Genomic DNA, 19128 nt, shown 5'->3' with positions numbered 1-19128 from the left:
AGAAAGCAGGAGACTTGTCCAAGTCCAAGGGGCTGGTCTAAATGATCACTTTGCTAATATGGGTGTGAAACCCAAAGGAGTTGCAGGGACTCCAAGTAGCTCAGGGAAGAAAGAAATTATTTGTGAGTACTGTAAGAAGCCAAAACACACTAAAGACAAGTGTTGGAAATTGCATCCTGAGCTTCTTCCTCTTCAGTTTCAAAAAAGTAGGATAATATGAAAGCGGGGAGTGCCAATATTGCTACTGGTCCTGATAGTGACAAATACCAAACTGAAGAGATGACTGCTAGTGAGCAGTTAGCAGCTATGAAGGCAGAATATGAGAAGTTTGGGAGGATGATCAGTCACCTGAAGGGTGTGGCCTCTTCTTCCAACCCTTCAAGAAATTCAACCTCTTCTACATTTGCTCATTCAGGAATACGGGCTTCTGCCAATCATGCAACTATTTCAGGTAATCGTAGGATCCCTTGGATTATTGATTTTGGTGCTTCTGATCATATGACTAGCCTTTCCACTTTGTTTGTTTCTTATGATTTACTTCCTGGTTGTGAAAAAATCACCCTAGCCGATGGCTCTCTTGCCCCTATCTCCGGCAAGGGAACCATCAAGGCTACAGATTCCTTGGTACTTCCATTTGCTCTTTATGTACCCAAGCCAAATACAAATTGTAATCTGCAAGTAGCCTAACTAAGTCATTGAATTGCTGTGTAACCTTCTTTCCTTCCTACTGTGTTTTTCAGGATCTGGAGTCTCAGAAAGTGATTGGGAGTGACCATGAGGCAAATGGAATATATCTGTTGGACACTCCTGTACAGAGCCATGAAGAACCTGGAAAAGCTGCTTTTGGGTCTACATCTACTAAGTCTATCAGTCGAGTCAAGTTATGTCATTTTCGTTTGGGTCATCTTTCTTTTTCTGCATTAAGTCATTTATTCCCAGAACTGTTTAAGGGAATTAGTCTGTCTAGTCTTCATTGTGAGTCATGTGAATTGTCAAAACATTGTAGAAGCAGTTATCCTCTGAGTAATAAAAGATCTTCTTCTCCATTTCATATTGTGCACTCTAATGTGTAGGGGCCTTACCACTTACCTTCTATGGGTGGCTACAAATATTTTATTTTGTTCATTGATGACTTTTCTTGGTTTACTTGGATATCTTTGATGAAGTCCCATGATGAAGTTCCCATACTTGTGAGGCATTTCCATGAATTTGTCCTAACCCAGTTTAATACAAGAATTAAAATTTTCAGATCCAACAATGTAAAAGAATATTTTGAGAAAAACTGACCTGCTATCTCACTGATTTGAGGGTTATTCACCAAAGCTCCTGTGTTAGGACCCCAAAACAGAATGGAGTTGCTGAAAGAAAAAATTGGCATATTGTTGAAGTTGCAAGAAGTATTCTATTTGATTCACATGTCCCTACAAAATTTTGGGGTGATGTTGTTCTCACTGCAACCTACCTAATCAATCGTATGCCATCCAGGGTTTTGGGGTTTATGTCTCCCTTCAGTCTTCTTCATCCGGGCAAGGATCTTTTTCCTATTCCCCTTCGTGTCTTTGGCTACACTTGCAATGTACATATCCCAAGTGTCCAGAGACATAAATTTGAACCAAAATCCCACAAGTGTATCTTCCTTGGTTATTCCCCAACACAAAAGGGTTACTGTTGTTTTGATCCGAAGACTAGCATTCGGTATGTCTCAATGGATGTCACCTTTGATGAGCTCTCTTCCTTTTATGATTCTTCTCAGGAGAGGCATTGTCCAAAGGGGGAGAATTTGTCACAGCTGTTTGCTCTTCCCCTTCTTGTCCCAGTTGAGTCTTGTGTTGAGACTCTTCTTCCTTCAAATGAGTCAAGGGAGGATCAGTCATTTCACTCTCATTCCAGTATTCCTATCCCTCCTCCTTTACCTCCTCGTCCTCTTTTTAATCCCAGGTTGTACCAATGGCAGAGAACCAGAAATGAGCATATTGTTTCCCCTACAACACATGAGCCTCCTACACTTCCAATCATAGAAGAGACAACAAGTACTGATTTAACCCCTTTGGAATCATCCTTCCCAGAACTTGATATCCCTATTGCTATTAGGAAAGGAAAAAGGAAGTGCATTACACATTGCATTTCAAAACACCTTTCTTATAGTTTGCTCTCCCGTTCATATTTTGCCTACGTTTCTTCTGTTGCTTCTAACCCAATTCCCAGATCTGTGTCAGAAGCTCTTACTATTCCAAAATGGAGGGATGCTATGAGAACAGAAATTGATGTCCTGCACAAGAATGACACTTGGGAGGTGGTCGATTTGCTTGAAGGGAAGGATCCAGTAGGCTGTAAGTTGGTTTTTTACTATCAAATATCATCATGATGGCACCATTGAAAGGTACAAGGGTAGGCTGGTTGCAAAAGGTTATACACAAACATATGGCTTGATTATCTGGAGACCTTTGCTCCTGTTGCCAAGATGACTTCCATGAGAGTTCTGCTATCTCTGGCTGCACACTCAGATTGGCCACTTTATCAATTGGATGTAAAGAATGCATTTTTGAATGGGGAGTTACATGAAAGGGAAGGCCTGCAAGATGAAGAAATCTCTTTATGGACTTAAACAATCCCCTAGAGCATGGTTTGAAAGGTTTAGAGCTGCCATTGTTAGAAATGGCTATGTACAGACATAGTCTGATCATACCCTCTTTGTGAAGAGGAGAAGATCCTTGGTCGTTTACCTGATTGTGTATGTTAATGATATTGTTGTGACTGGTAATGATGTATCAAGGATTAATGATCTCAAATCTTTCCTTCATACAGAGCTTGAGATCAAAGATTTGGGAGAATTAAAATACTTTCTTGGCATAGGAGTTGCTAGATCCAAGGATGGGATTCTTATCTCTCAGAGAAAGTATGTACTTGATTTGCTCTCTGAAACAGGGAAGATGGGTGCTAGACCAGTTGCTACTCCTATTGATATGAGTCATAAACTCTACTTCAGATGGAATATTGTTGAAAGATAAGGGAGTATTCCAAAGACTACTTGGAAAACTTCTCTATCTATACATGACTCGGCCAGACATTGCATATGCTGCCAGTTGCATTAGTCAGTTCATGCATGCTCCCAGGGATACTCACATAGCAGTAGCAGAGCGGATTTTGTGTTACTTGAAGGGTTCCCCTGGAAAGGCAATTCTATTTGCTAAGCATGGCCATATGAAACTTGAAGCCTACACAGATGTTGATTGGGCTGGAAACATTGATGACAGAAGATCTACCTTTGGGTATTGTAGCTTGGTGGCAGGTAATATTGTCTCTTGGAGAAGCAAGAAACAATCAGTTATTGCTCGATCTTCAGCCGAAGCCGAATACAGAGCCATGGCTCGTGGAGTTTCTGAACTACTGTGAATTAGATCCTTGATGCAAGAACTGGGTATTGAGCATGATAAGCCAATGATGTTATACTATGATAATCAGGCTACCATCAACATTGCTCACAATCCAGTGCAACATGACCAAACTAAACATATTGAAGTTGACAGACACTTCACTCGAGAAAGAGTGGCTTTGGTGAAGTGTGTCTACCTTTCATCACTTCTAAATGACAGTTAGCTGATTTCCTCACCAAGGGCATTCCCAAGGCTAATCTTCAACATGATACTGGCAAGCTTGGCATGATTGACATCTATGCTCAGCTTGAGGGGGAGTGTAAGAGAAGATGGGCCGAATGGCCCATAGGCTGTTTATCCTTCTTTATTTTTTATGTTCTTTGCTCTAATGGGCCTTAATCTGGGCTTTATTCTTTCTTGTGTTATGTTTTTTAATTTTCTACCCAACTAGGGGCCTCTCTGTAAATTATTAAAGTTTAACTTAATGAAAAGGAATTAAGGAAGTAAGAGGGAAGATTATGTTTGAAAATCTCTCTCTGAACCCTAGTTGCCGCCACCTTCTTCTTCTTCTTCTCTCTACTTGAAACCTGATTTCTGCTACTTTCTTTTGATTTTCTGCAACTTTTTGAACAGTCCTTTCTTTTCAAAAGGCTGTTTTTCTTCTGCTACTTTTATATTCCATAAAAAATCCCTTTGCATCCTTTCAATTTCTTGGCTCACTACTGCTGGAATTTTCAATAGAGATAAATAATAGATTGGTAGATCTGACAAGACACTTTTAATAATTGTGATCTTGCTCCCAAATGAGAGATACCTCCTCTTCCAACCTTCCAGTTTCTGGTCAATTCTATCTGAGACTGATTGCCAAGTAGAAAGTGCGGAAGCTTTCGCACCAATATGCAAGCCCAAATAAGTGAAAGGAAGCTCCCCTCTTAGGCAATCCAAAGAGGTGGCACACTCTTCTAAGACATCTTGAAGCACCTTCCTCCAATCATAATACTTCTTTTAAATTAATCTTCAGACCTGGAAGCACTTCCAACCATTTAAGAGATCCCCTTAAATTCAGCACTTGCACTGGTGATGCATTCAAAAAAATCAAAGTGCCATCTGCATATTGAAGATGAGAAATCATTAAGTTTTTTCTTCCCACCTCGAAGCCTCTAAGAAGCCCTGCTCCACTCCCTTACCAATTAATTTTCTTAGCACCTGTACCACTAAAACAAAGAGAAAAGGAGATAAACAGGCCCCCTGTCTCAACCCCCTTGAAGACCCAAAGAATTCAATAGAGATCCCATTCGCCAGCACCAAGAACAAGACTGATGAAATGTATGCAAACACCCAACTCCTCCATTTTTCTCCAGAACCCAGTAGCCCCATCACCTCCTTTAGGAATCCCCATTCCACATGACCATATGCTTTTCTCCATGTCTATCTTACAAATCATCCTCGACAAACCACTCCTCATTTTTGCATCCACACATTCACTTGCAGTTACCACTCCATCCAATATTTTTCTCCCTTGTATGAATGCCATTTGTGTTGGGCCCATCACCAAATGGAGCACCATCTTTAATCTTATGGAAAACACCTGTGCTAAAATTTTATATGGGCTGAAAATAAGACTTATAGGTCTGAAATCTTTCATTCTCACAACTATCATTTTGGTTGCTATCTTTCAGCTTTCATCAAACATTTTCTTGAATCTCTCAAATGGTCAAATGGATTCAACAAAAGCCTCAACATCACCCATTCACTACAACCTTTTTATAGGAACTAGGTCTACAACACCTTTAGGTGACCAACCATACACAACCTCAAAAGCGGTCTTCCCTATGGATTTGTTAACTGAACCATTGAAGGAAAACTCAGTTCACAATAGGATAAAATCCCACTGTTTCGAGTAGTCTCCAACTAAACTCCTTGACAAGTTGCCTAAGCTTTGATTAACCACTTCAGTTTTCTCATCTATTTATGGATAAAATGTGCTTTTGTACTGTAAGGAAGTACCCATATGCTTCCATAAAGTTCTCCAAAAGTGGCTAAGGAATCTTTTGTCACAATCTGATGTGATGGATCTTGACAATCCATGTAACTGAACAATATCTTTAAAAACCAAGTTAACTACATGTGAAGCATCAAAATTCTTTTTGGAACCAATAAAGTGAGCTAATTTAGAGAAACAATCAACAACAACAAAAATAGTCATTTTTTTATTAGCAAAAAATGGGAGCTAAAGTTACGACAGCTTGGGGATCCATCCACCCAAAAATCCAAATATCCAAAAACTAATTTACAATCTCAAAGTTTGTTTAGTCCCTCATTCTTTGCTTGGCCAAACAAAAGGGAAAGGATAATGTGGAGATGTGTGAGGGCTGCTGTTTGTTGGACTCTTTGGGAGGAAAGGAACACCAGAATTTTCTTTGAAGTTGAAAGAAGTAAAGAATGCCTTATGAGGGTGGTACATTGGCTGAAATCCTTAGACCTGTTTGTTGATATTTCTACGGATATGTTGCTGAATAGCTGGCTGGAGGTGGAAAATTCTGCTTCTGCTCGCTCTTTAGTTTGTCCTACGTGGACACCACCAGGAAGTGGACTTATAAAGCTGAACTTTGATGGAAGTAGTGAAGGAAATCCAGGTCCTTCAGGTGTAGGAGGGGTATTCAGAGATGAGGGTGGGAAGGTGCTCGCTTTGTATTCAGATTCCATTGGGTTTGGAGACTCTCTCAAAGCTGAGGTCTATGCAGTACTGGAGGGTATAAGGAAGTCTAAGGAACTGAATATACAAAAGTTAGTCATTGAAGGGGACTCAAAACTGGTCTTAAGTTGGTTACAAGAAGGTAGTGGACTTTGGAAATATGCTAATGAGAGGAGGGAGATTAAGTGGCTAACTAGAGGACTGGAAATCAAGTTTCAGTGGGTCAAGAGAACAGCAAATGCATTTGCTGATGCTTTGGCAAAGCAGGGGGTGGGAAGGGATCAAATGTTTTGGGCTCTTCTGTAAATTTTTCCTTTTTGTTATCTTCCCGAAGAGAGTTAAGCCTGTTTATCTCTCTTTGGAGCGCTGTAACTAAATTCTTTTAATCTAATGAATTCCAGTTATTGATAAAAAAAAAAAAAACTATTTTTCAATCAATGTTTTAAAAGGTGTGGGAAGCACCTCCAGGCAAGATGCCCCCAAAACGCCCTAAGGCATAGGCCAAAGGTGCAGGCACTTCTAAGGCGTACGCCTCATGCACCGCATGCACACTTCATATAAAAAGACAAAAAAAGGAAAAAGGAAAAAAGGAAAGGAAAGGAAAAGAAAGGGAAGGTAAGGAAAGAGAAAGAAAGAAAAGGAAAAAAAAAAAAAAAAAAGAGAAAAAGAAAGTAAAGAAAAGGGAAGGGAAGAATAGATAAGGGGAAAGAAAGTGGGCCGGGGGCTCTACCCCCGGATCCCTTAGTTGGGGGGCTTCACCCCCTATACCCCCAACCCCCCTTTTCAATGCAGCCCAATTTGTTTTTCTTTTCTTTTTTTTTTTTTTTGTGTGTGTGTTAGGGAGGTCTTGCTCTGCTTCGACAAGACCCCCCCCCCTCAACTAGTGTTATGCATCTTCATTATTTTTAATATAAAATATTTTTATTAAAAATAATGAAAAACGGGATCCTCCTTCATCTTATTCCTCTTCCCCTTCCTCCCCATCCCCCTCCTCTTAAGGAGGCTTATGCCTCCTTGTGTTCAGGAAGCTTACACCTCTTACGTTTTGAATTACGCCTTATGCCTCTAGGTAGTGGAACGCCTCGTGTCACGCCTCCACGTTTTAAAACATTATTTACAATAGAGACCAAAATAACTGCTGCCTCAAAATTGCTTTGCTAGAGTGTCAGCCATCCCATTAGTTGTCCTATGAATCCAATTTAAGGAAGCATCCAGGTCCCCTCTCAAGTTGTCTATCTCCCTTAAGGCATGCTTGTAAACCCATAGAACATTTTGACTAGAAGTGAACAAAAATAGAGTCATTACCCCTAGCCATTCTTAGTAGTCCCAACACAAAATGCATAGTAATATTAGTCCATAGGCTTCCGGTATAGGAAAAGAAAGATACAAACCTGTATTTTGATTTTGCTCCTTAGATGTTTGGCACTTGTGACACCTATCAACATAGTATAACACATCCTTTTGTAGCCTTGGCTAAAAGTGTCTTTTGGGGACTATTGCAATTGTCTTCTTGTTACCAAAATTCCCCTTACAATTCAAATATACAATGAATAATTCCATCGAAGACCCTATTGCAATACATATCTATCGTCCATGAATAAGTAGCCATCATTCCACACAAACCTGGCTTGGGTATCCTTGTCACCTTCTACATAACTTCGACAAATAAGGCCAACATAAGGTTCATCAAGGTACTACTCTTTGATAGAGTTAAATCTTATGATATCATTAGACATAGTCGTCACCAAATCAACTCCTACTTGCAATACATAATATATCGTCCATGAATAAGTAGCCATCATTCCACACAAACTTGGTGTAGAGAGACTGGGCCGAATGGGCCCTAGTATCTTTTCTTGTAGTATGTTATTTATTTATTTGTTAGTTAATGGGCCTATCTTTATGGGCCTGTTATTTCTTTTTGTAAGTTCTCTTTATGTTACTGCCTAGCTGGCCGCCCACTTAAGGGCATACTTGTAATTAACCTAATGATTGAAGTTTAACAAAAGGATTAGAGAAGGGAGGGAGGAGATATTCGAACTCTTCTTCTTCTTCCTCTTCTTTCTCCATCTTCTTCCTTTGTGCTGTTGTACTCTACTTTCTTCTTCTTCTTCTTCTTTTCTCTCTAATTTTACCAAGTTTATATCAATTTTAGAGGACTGATTCACATCTTGGTATCAGAGCAGGTTTCTTTCTTCCTTTTTTTTTTCTTTTTTCCCACACACCCTTCGATTAAGAGAGTGTATGGAGAGATAGGTTCTCTATAGTTCAAGGACCTTTTGCCTAGTTGGTAGAGGGTTTGGAGATTTGAAATCTGGCCAAAAACTGCCAAGAAGTGATGTTGTACTATTTCTGCCCAAAACCCTAGCCGATTAGAGATTTTCGAAATTACAGGTAAAAGTGAAGCTTTGGGTGTGGCGCTCTATGCTTGGGAGGTGCCTTTTGACTTCTAAAAGAGGGCGGTTCAGTTCTAGAAGAGATTGGGAAGCTTTGGCAGGAGCGGCTGCATCTTCTCTCTTTCTCTCCAACAGCCAGGCGTAGTGAAAGCCTAGTTTTCAAGCATCTGGGTTCTAGTTTGACTTCAAGTAAGTTTATAAAGACCAAATTTCTGGTTTTTTTTTTATTTTCGTTTGATTAATGGAGCAATATGGAAGTGAGTTCAAGCAGGTGCCGATTTCCGGGCTTGGCTCGGTAGATTCCGTTTTGACTAGTGTGACGACAATTAAGCTAAATGGAACCAATTATATTGCTTGGGCACAGTCTATAAGGAATTATGTCTGTAGTAGAGGAAAATTAGGGTATCTCACAAGTAGTAAGGTGAAACTCGAAGAAACAGACCCTGAATTTAAGAAATGGATGCAGGAGAACTTTACAGTCATAGGATGGTCGGTCAACTCTATGCAACCTCATATAAGTCAACAAAAATTATCTCTGGATGTCCTCGGCCAAGGAGATCTGGGATAGTGTTACTAAAACCTATTCACAGAAGTTGAATGTGGCTAGAGCCTATAAGCTGAAAAGTGATATGAAGAACCTAAGACAGGGGGAGAAGAGTGTGGCAATCTATTATTCTATGCTAAAATCCCTATGGTAGGAAATTGATGTTATGGAAACAATTGTACGGGAAAGTACGAAGGATGCAAAAACTTTTATGAAGTTGGTGGAACGAAATAGGGTCTTTGAGTTTCTCGCGGGACTCAACCCTGAGTTTGACATCATTAGGCAAAATATTTTAGCCAAAGATGAGGTTACTCTTGCCCAAGCATATGCTATCGTAAGCAGTGAGGAGAGTAGGCGGCAGGTTCGGTTACAGAGTCCACCTACAGAACACTTTTCACATACTGGAATAAAGCCGAAGGGTCCAACTGAGAAGGAGTAGTTATGTGAATATTACAAGAAACCGAGGCATACTAAGGACAATTTCCGGAAGCTTCATCCTGATCTTCTACCGGACCGGTTTAAGAATAACAACCATTTTAAAAAGACCAGTCAGACAGGAAAGCCTAAGATAGCTAATGTTGCCACAGTACCTGAAGGAGGAAGTATGGAGAGAGAAGAGAAGTCAACCATGGAACAGTTGGCAGCAATGAAGGCAGATTTTGAAACGTATGGAAGGTTGTTAAAGCACTTGGAAGCTACTGTCTCTACATCTCACTCTTCAAGCAACACATCATCATCATCAGCATTTTCTCACTCAGGTATTCGTGCTTCTGCAAACCATGCTTCAGTTTTAGGTAATCATAAAATCCCTTGGATCATTGGTTCTGGTGCATCAGACCATATGACCAGCTTGTCTAATCTTTTTTGTCCATACCACCTTCTCTTTGGTAAAGAGAAAATATCCCTTGTTGATGGGTCTCTTGCTCCCATTTCTGGAAAGGGGGATATCAAGACCTCTGACACTCTTTATTTATCCTCTGTCCATCATGTCCCTAAACTTAACACAAATCTTTTATCTGTTAGCAGCTTAAGTAAGTCCAAAAACTGTAGCATAACCTTCTTTCCCACTCATTGTGTTTTTTAAGACTTGCAATCTTAGAGGATGATTGGAAGTGGCCATGAGGCGAATGGAATATACTTGTTGGACACACCTGATAGAGTTCTTGGACCACCTCATGAAGTTGCCTTGGAGCTAGTTTTGTCAAAGTTTGTTGACAAAATCATGTTATGTCACTTTCTTTTTTTAATGAATTGTCATGTTAGTCATTTGTTTCCAGATATGTTTAAGGGAGTGTCATTTCAAGTCTTCATTGTGAGTCATGTGAACTGGAAAAGCATTGTAGACAATCTTATTCCATAAGCAATAAAAGATCTATTTCTCCTTTTCATATTGTTCACTCTGATGTGTGGGCGCCATATCATTTACATACTATGGGGGGTTATAGGTACTTTATACTTTTTATTGATGATTACTCTCGTTACACTTGGATTTATCTCATGAAATCTCGGGATGAAGTACCAACTATTGTGCAAAAATTTCATGAACTCATTCTTACCCAGTTTAAGACCCGGATCAAAATATTCCGTTCTGATAATGCCAAGGAGTATTTTGAGAAAACCCTCTCAGCTTATCTTGAAACCTTTGAGGTTCTTGTTCCCACACTCCACAACTGAATGGAGTGGCGGAAAGGAAGAACCAGCATGTGGTTGAAGTTGCCAAATCCCTCCCGGGTTCTTGGCTTCAAAACCTCCTTTAGCCTTCTCTTTCCAGATGAGGATCTCTTCTCTCCTCCTCTCCGTGTTTTTGAGTGCACCTGCTATGTACATGTTCACATCCATCAAAGGCACAAATTTGAACCTAAGGCTCGTAAATGTGTTTATCTGGGATATGCCTCCACACAAAAGGAATATTGTTGTTTTGATCCGGTTAGTAGCACCTGCTTTGTATCTCGAGATGTCACATTTGCTGAATCTACTCCTTTCTTTAGTATTCCTCCTGAGGGGGAGCAATAAGAGGAACCCTTTGCTATGTCTCCAGCAATTCCTCATCCTATTCCTTTTAAGTCGTTTGATGAGGTGTCCACTTCTCCCACTAGGCCTACCTCCAGTATTCCTTCTCCTCCACCTCATCCTCTTGTAATTCCTCCCCATCCTATTCTCCAAAGGTGGTACCAAATACATAGATTCAGACATGGGCAATTTGTTTCCACTCCTACAGAAGAGCCTCTTGCTCCTCCCATCATTACTGAGGTAACAAGTCAGCCTTCCTTTGACCCATCTACATCTTTCCCAGACCTTCATCTTCCTATTGCTCTTCGCAAGGGCAAGCAGAAGTGCACAACCCATTGCATCTCTAAACACCTGTCCTATAGCCTTTTATCTCCTACCTACTACTCTTTTCTTGCTTTTGTTTCTTCCCATGTGATACCTAGGTCTGTACTAGAAGCTCTATCTAAACCTGAATTGAGGGATCTTATGATGGCTGAACCGGATGCTTTGCATAAGAACCATACCTGGGATATTGTTGACTTGCTAGAAGGGAAGGAACCAGTGGGTTGTAAATGGGTATTTGCTATTAAATATCATTCTGATGGCTCTATTGAGAGGTTTAAGGCCAAGATGGTTGCTAAAGGCTACAATCAGATGTATGGTATTGACTATCTTGAGACCTTTGCTCCTGTGGCTAAGATGACCTCAGTCCAGATTTTGTTGTCCCTAGCTGCCACTTTTGAATGGCCTCTTCACCAGTTTGATGTTAAAAATGCCTTCTTGAATGAAGATCTACATGAGGAGGTCTATATGTCTTTGCCTCCGGGAGTGTATGGAAAGGAAATTCAAGGGAAGGTGTGTAAACTGCAGAAATCCATTTATGGCCTCAAACAGTCTCCTCGGGCTTGGTTTGAGAGATTCAGGGCTTCTCTTGTCTCATTTGGGTACACACAAACTCAATCTGACCATACCTTGTTCTTAAAAAGAAGTGGCTCTCTGGTGACCTTTCAGATAGTTTATATTGATGATATTGTGGTCACGGGTAATGACACCAAGGAGGTTAGTAAACTCAAAAGGTTTCTTAATTCTGAATTTGACATCAAGGATTTAGGAGATCTCCGATATTTTTTGGGCATTGAAGTTGCTAGATCTAAGGATGGTATCTCTATTTCTCAGCGCAAATATGTCCTTGACCTCCTTGCTGAGATTGGTAAACTTGGTGCTAAACCAGCCTCCACTCCTATTGATCCCAATCATAAGCTTTCTGCTACAGATGGTGAACTTTTATCTGATAGGGGAGTGTTTTAGAGACTGCTTGAGAAGTTGTTATATTTCTGTATGTCTTGGCCGGACATTTCCTATGCAGTGAGTGTTATTAGTCAATTTATGCATTATCCCAGAGATATTCATTTAGTTGCTGCAAAAAGAGTTTTGTGTTACTTGAAAGGTACTCCTAAGGAAAGGCATTCTATTTGCCAAACATGGACACATGAAGCTGGAAGCATACACTGATGTTGATTGGGTAGGATGTATTGATGATAGGAGATCCACCTTGGGTTATTATGCTTTGGTATCATGGAACATTATTTCATGGAGGAGTAAGAAACGATCAGTAGTTGCTAGATCCTCTGCTGAAGCAAAATACAGGGCAATGGCACATGGTGTGTCAGAATTACTGTGGCTACAATCACTTATGTTGACTACGAGAAGCCAATGATGCCTACTGTGACAACCAAGCAACTATCAATATTGCACATAATCTTGTTCAACATGACAAAACTAAGCACATTGAGGTTGATAGACATTTTATACGGGAAAGAATTTCCTCAGGAGAAGTTTGCTTGCCATTCATCGCTTCAAAAGAACAGTTGGCTGATATTTTGACCAAAGGAGTTCCAAGAGGGAAGCTGACACACTATATAAGCAAGCTGGGCATGATCGGCATCTATGCTTAGCTTGAGGGGGAGTGTAGAGAGACTGGGCCAAATGGGCCCTAGTATCTTTTCTTGTAGTATGTTATTTATTTATTTGTTAGTTAATGGGCCTATCTTTATGGGCCTGTTATTTCTTTTTGTAGGTTCTCTTTATGTTACTGCCTAGCTGGCCGCCCTATTCTCTTCTTCTTCTTCCTCTTCTTTCCCCATCTTCTTCCTTTGTGTTGTTGTAGTCTACTTTCTTCTTCTTCTTTTCTCTCTAATTTTACCAAGTTAATATCAGTTTTAGAGGACTGATTCACATCTCTTGGATTGGGTATCCTTGTCATCTTCTACATAACTTCAACAAATAGGGCCAACATAAAGTTCATCAAGGTACTACTCTTTGACAAAGTTAAATCCTACAATATCAATAGATATAGGTGTCACCAAATCAACTCCTACTAAGTGCATCGACTACCTAGTTCTACCATCTAGCCTACACTGCAAAACCAAATTATTCTTGCAAAAAATCAACCCACTTAGCATGTCTTCTCTTTATCTTCTATTGTGAGTTAAGGTGCTTCAATGCTCCATGGTCAAAATATAACATAAACTCTAATTGGATAAGATGCCTCCAAAATTATGCAATGGCATAAAACTCAACATCATAAGTGGAATACTTATTTATAGCATCCTTAAGTTTATCACTAAAGTAATTGGACGACCTTATTGACTAAGGACAGCCCCAAATCCCCACATGTGATGCATTACATTCAACTTCAGAAAGCTTGCTGAAATCTGGTAAAGATAGTATCAAACCCTTTGTCATCCTCATCTTTAGCTCTTGGAATCTTTGCTCAGATATGGGAGTCCAAGTAAACACTCCTCCTTTCAAGCACTTGGTAATGAGTACCACAATAGTTCTGAAATTCTATCATAAAATTACACTTTTTAAGCTTATATAGTTGACTTTTTCTCAAGACTTGTAGGACTACTCTCAAGTGTTCCAAGTGGCTGTCATGATCTTTGCTATGGATGAGTATGTCATCAAATTAAACTATGACAAGCTTTCCCTTTCAAATACGAATTTGGTACTACCCACACTTTAAATCTATCTTTTAAAGGACTTGTGAGACAATCAATGTGTCAAGGAAAGGTATAGTAAACTTGTATTTAATAGTAATCTTGTTGATAGTTTGGTTGTCAACACACATATACCAACCACCATCATCTTTCTTTGGCATGAACAAAACTGGTACAACGTATGGGCTCAAGTTTTCACAAATTAGTTCTTTCTTTAACAGCATTGTTACTTGACTTTGGAGATCCTCATGCTCCTTAGGACTCATTCTATAATGGCGCAGGTTAGGCAATGCTACTCCGAACAATAAATCAATGTGATGCTACACATCCCTTAATGGAGGAAGGCCATCTAGTAGCTCCTCAGGCATCACATCAGCATACTTGTGAAGTAGCTTCTTCACCTTCCCTAAAACAGATTTTCTTTGTTAATTTCATTCCTTGACAACCAACACATTAACAACATCCAAATCCCCATCTTCTTGAACCAAGTTATTTGAAGTAAGGAGGGAAGCAGTTGGCTTAGTTTTTTCTTCGAAAAAGAATCAATCTACATTGGTTTAAGAGTTATCTTCTTATTATCTTTGACAAAGCTGTATGCATTATTTTTTTCATAATTGAAATTAGTTCATTAATCAAAGGATAGGACTGCTACAAGCATCCCATAGGAAGGCGTTAGATGCACCCTCACTCTAAACAAAGGCTATAAAACAGCCAAAAAGAAAAGAAAACAGAATTAGACAATTATAAAACAGCCCACAACAAATTATCCCTATTAACCCCTTGTTTGGAATCAGCTAAATTGTCTGCTGACCTTTGCACCCATTGGCACCTCACATTCATGTCTCTTGTTAGCCACCTGGCTTTCTTTATAAGATTTCTAAAACACCAAACAATCGAATCCAGATCTAACAACCACCTTAAGAGTTATCTTCAATTATTAAATTCTCCACACCAAGCTGAATTGCTAGCTGAACCCCTGTAAAGCTGCTAGTAATTCAGCCATGTTAGAATTTTCACTTCTCACAGGTTCTGAAAGCAAGGCTATTATGTTGCTGTCCTTATCTCTCAAGACCCCTCTGACACCAAACAAGCCGAGGTTACCTTGACTGCTGCCATAAAAGTTCAATTTAATAAAACCTTCAGGGGGATGAAACCAATTTGCAATAATACTTTCCTTACAAAAGGAACTACTGGCAACTTCTAGCCAACACCTTCACAACTCATCAAAGGAGAAAGACTGGAAAGTAGTAGTAGCCTTTAACCAGTATATTCCCCTAGTCAAAATGCAGTCATTTTACTTATGACATATTTCTTTCCTTGTCTTGGAAAATACTAGCATTCCTTTCCTCACAGGTTGTCCACAAGTCAGTTGCACTAATTCATCTCCACATTACCCTCCCTCTTTTGTAGGCCAAGCAAAAGTTGAGGACTCAAATAACAGTATTGGCAGGTTTCACCCACACCCAAAAAAATCAAGAATCCAAATCCAAATAGGCAAAGCAAAAGGGCAGGATATAGTAAATGACAACAATCTTCATCACCAGATTTTCAAAGAATGCACCAAATCAGGACGAACACATAAAAGGTCTCTTTTGCATATTATCCAAAGTACTAATTTTCCCATGAAACACTTCGCAGCAAAAAAACAGAAATCTTAGGGGGAATAGGCTTAGTCCAAACCTCCTTTACAGGGAAACCCAAAGAGGTAGGGGTAACATAGAGGGACTTGAAAAAAGAAGCAACCGAGAAGGAACCTTTTGGAGAGGGAGACCAACTTCTTCTATTCGGTTTAAGTGGGTCTGAGCAAACATCACCAAGAATAAGTAGAAACTCTGAGGCATAAACAAGCTCATCATCCCTTAGTCCCCTCCGGAAACCAAAATCCTAATTCAAAGCTAAGGGAGAGACAAGAGAGGACAGACATCTAGAGATAGTTTCTTTTTGTAAAGTGAGAGAGTAGAGGGAGGGGGAGAGGTCCTTGAGGGCTGAATTGCCCACCCAAATATCTTCCCAAAATAGTGTTGAATTTCTAGAGAAAACGTCATATCTTATAAAGGTGAGGAACTAAGGAAGGATAGCAGCAATAGTTTTCCAAGACAAAGCCAAATTAGCCCAACATGACACACAAGCAACCATGAATACTATTAATCACCTTATGCCATAACCTCTCTCTCTCTCTCTCTCTCTCTCTCTCTCTCTCTCTCTAGTAGCCACCTCCACAACCATTTTCCCAACAAGGCCACATTCTTATAGGTTAAATTCCCTAAACCAAGTCCATCCTCCTCTTTAGTCTAATAAACTACCTCCCACATTATCAAGTGATCCTTCTTCTCCTCCACAGGTTCCCAAAGAAATTCCTCATTAACTTTTCTAGCCTCTTAGCTTCCCTAGAGTGTATTCTAAAGTCAAAAAGGAAGTAGACTGGTAAGTTAGCTAGTGTATCTTTAATCAAAGTGATTCTTGTGCCTAGAGAAATGTATTCCCTTTCCATGTCGACAACCATTTCTCAAAATTTTCCAATCTTGGAATCCAAAACTGACTCTCCTTTGGGTTTGCACCTAGATAGAGACCTAGGTAAGACAAGGGCCAAGAGGAAGTAGGACAATATAAACAATCTACAAATGGAACCAACAACCCACTCATCTAAATTAATACCTACCACACCACTCTTATCCCAATTGACTTTCAAATTATAAACCCTTCCAAATAATTTGATAATATCTTTGAGATTCCTCACCAACCTCAGATCACCCCTTCACAAAAAAATTATTATATCATCAGAAAATTGGAGATGGGTGATTGAAATATTAAAGTTGTATGTATTCTTGACTCTATAATAAATAGTCTAACAGCCGTTCTTCCATGGGCGTCCCAAGATTATATGTCATGCATCCATTGGGAGGACATCACACCAAATGGATTCTTCAAATGTATACCAGTAGAGAAATTAACCAAGAATTTGGAAGAAACTCTTCCTTTCCTTTATTGAACCACAAAATGTGATATGGCTAGGGGTGCTCAATAGTTTTCACCTGAAACTTATCCATCATCTCTTGAGACACAATATTATGATTACTTCCATTGTCAATAATCAAGTTCCACAATTTCCCACTAGTTGTATAGTGTGTTCTAAAGATATTCTTCCCTAATTACTCCCCTGATAGTGGTTCTTGAGGCACAACCATGGGGTGTCTAAGCACTATCACTTCACATTCAAGTTTCTTAATGTCTTCTTCACTTGATTCTTCACTAACAATGTTAGTCGGTTGTTCTGTTGTTCATCAGCTCTAGAAGCTTGCCATCTCCTTCCTAGCCCCAAATCACTTGCTACATAACAATCTCTGGCAGCATTTTGGGATACAAGTTGGGCAACACACTCAATCTATTCCTATAGCCCTTTTATATCCTCTTGAAATGCCTATATAATGACATGTTGTAGTTTTCTACTACCCCTACCACATGCACCCCTTGCAACCATTATAATGTAAGCAAGATATAACAAGAAAGTGAACTTTGAAGAAATTTCAAGGAAAGAATTTGCTTTGGTGCCACTTGATGTTGTCAGCAAGAAAGTTAGAATGTAGCACTTTAAGTGAACAATAACACAAAGCTGAAACAACAAAAGCAAACTATATTTTTATAGGTTTCAAAACTGAACCTAAAGCAAAACTCCTCCTAGAACCATTTTTCTATAGTAGCAATGGCATCGAATTGGCTTCTTGCGTGAACACATGGCAATACAAGGATTGGAAATAGCCAAAAGGGCTGACTCCTCAAAACCTAAGCTTCCAATACTTGAAAACTCTAGCTAAGCGTTGATCCACAGCTCAAACAAGAGAAAAGAACCAAAATACACCCAAAAATAGCCCCTATCTCCTTTTATAAGACTCAACGGTTTACTGGAAAAACAACTAAAATATTTACTCATAAACCCCTAGAATGTCCCCCTTTCACAAACAACTCCTTAAGAATAAAATAACTTCAAATAACCCCCAAAAGATAGCTTTAGTTACAAAAAACCCAAGGGACCAAAGCCCAACAATGGTGCACCCAACTGCCCCTAACCAGAATCTAAATTATGAAATGACGAAAATACTCCTAGACCCAAATTGAATACCCAAGACTACTGTTTCGCATCCTACTACAAAAACAAACAATTTCAAAACATGTTTACATTATTTTTTCTTTATTAATTTTTGGCTCGTCAGGATATATAAAGCTAAGAATGTTTTGTTCAGTATTTGTTCCCTTCCTGTAATCCCCTAATTCCAAGCATTTTATATAGTTTGGATAACTTCCAAGAAACGGTTTTCATTCTGAGTCTAGAATCGCTTTGACATTTCTTGCAATCTTCTATAGAATTTCTAAATATCTCCAATTCAGGTAGTTAGCCAATGGAAATTATCTGCATAAAGTGCAATCTTAATATTTATATGGTACCCAGCATACCTGTTCAAGCTAAGAAAGAGTAAAGTAAATGTGAGAGAAAAAATAGACTAGTATATTTAACTTCACCTGTGTAACATTTGTGCGGTCTAAACAATCAATGCAATTGGTTCTCACAATCCCATGCTGCTCCTCAACTTTTTCACCTTTCTCATTCAACAAAAAATACCTATAGAAATATAAAAGGTAAAAATACTGAATGTGGAGAAACACAATATATGTAGAAAACTATGCTGCCAAACAAATTGAAAGGGAATTAATAAATTGATTTGGAGATACAGACAGTTAAATAATTTCTACTTTTGGAAGTTAAGTTTAATTATTTCTTCTTTTTCCTTTACTAGAAGATAAAGAATACTAACATGAACATAAAGGAATACACACAAACAAAATGCCACCAGAAGTATAGACCACACAAGAAAACAATAGTACACAACAAAGGGAGAAATATTACCAGAAAATAGCAGATTATTTTACTAGAATGCAATCAAAATGGAGAAAAGAAACAGTCACAGAAAAAAGGTGCAATCAGTAAAGTTCATAAGCTTTTGTACAAGGCCCAAAAGAACAATCTCTGTGCAATTTTCCACCAATGGTAACCCTACCCAAGACTGGATAGGGTCAAATCCAACAAAAAAGCCCATGAGTGTTTGAGATGGAAAAGTGAACAAACTTCAAACTAGAT

General features: G+C 39.2%; 1 protein-coding gene across 5 annotated transcripts in view; it reads right to left on the bottom strand.

The window, feature by feature from the left end:
• LOC148873526 (phosphoinositide phosphatase SAC6-like) overlaps nucleotides 1–19128 on the bottom strand; it is a 66540-nt gene that overhangs the window by 16616 nt on the left and 30796 nt on the right. For all 5 annotated transcript variants that reach the window (XM_088967987.1, XM_088968034.1, XM_088967803.1 and 2 more), the window contains one exon: nucleotides 18513–18612. In XM_088967987.1, coding sequence (XP_088824113.1) covers nucleotides 18513–18612 — 100 coding nt within the window. The remainder of the gene's footprint in view (nucleotides 1–18512; nucleotides 18613–19128) is intronic.

This window comes from Nelumbo lutea, chromosome 1 (genome assembly GCF_056320005.1).
Source record: "Nelumbo lutea isolate HS-2025 chromosome 1, American lotus-T2T, whole genome shotgun sequence".
NCBI lineage: Eukaryota > Viridiplantae > Streptophyta > Magnoliopsida > Proteales > Nelumbonaceae > Nelumbo > Nelumbo lutea.
Note: the sequence above shows the minus strand (reverse complement) of the source record. Positions and strands in the feature narration are given on the sequence as shown.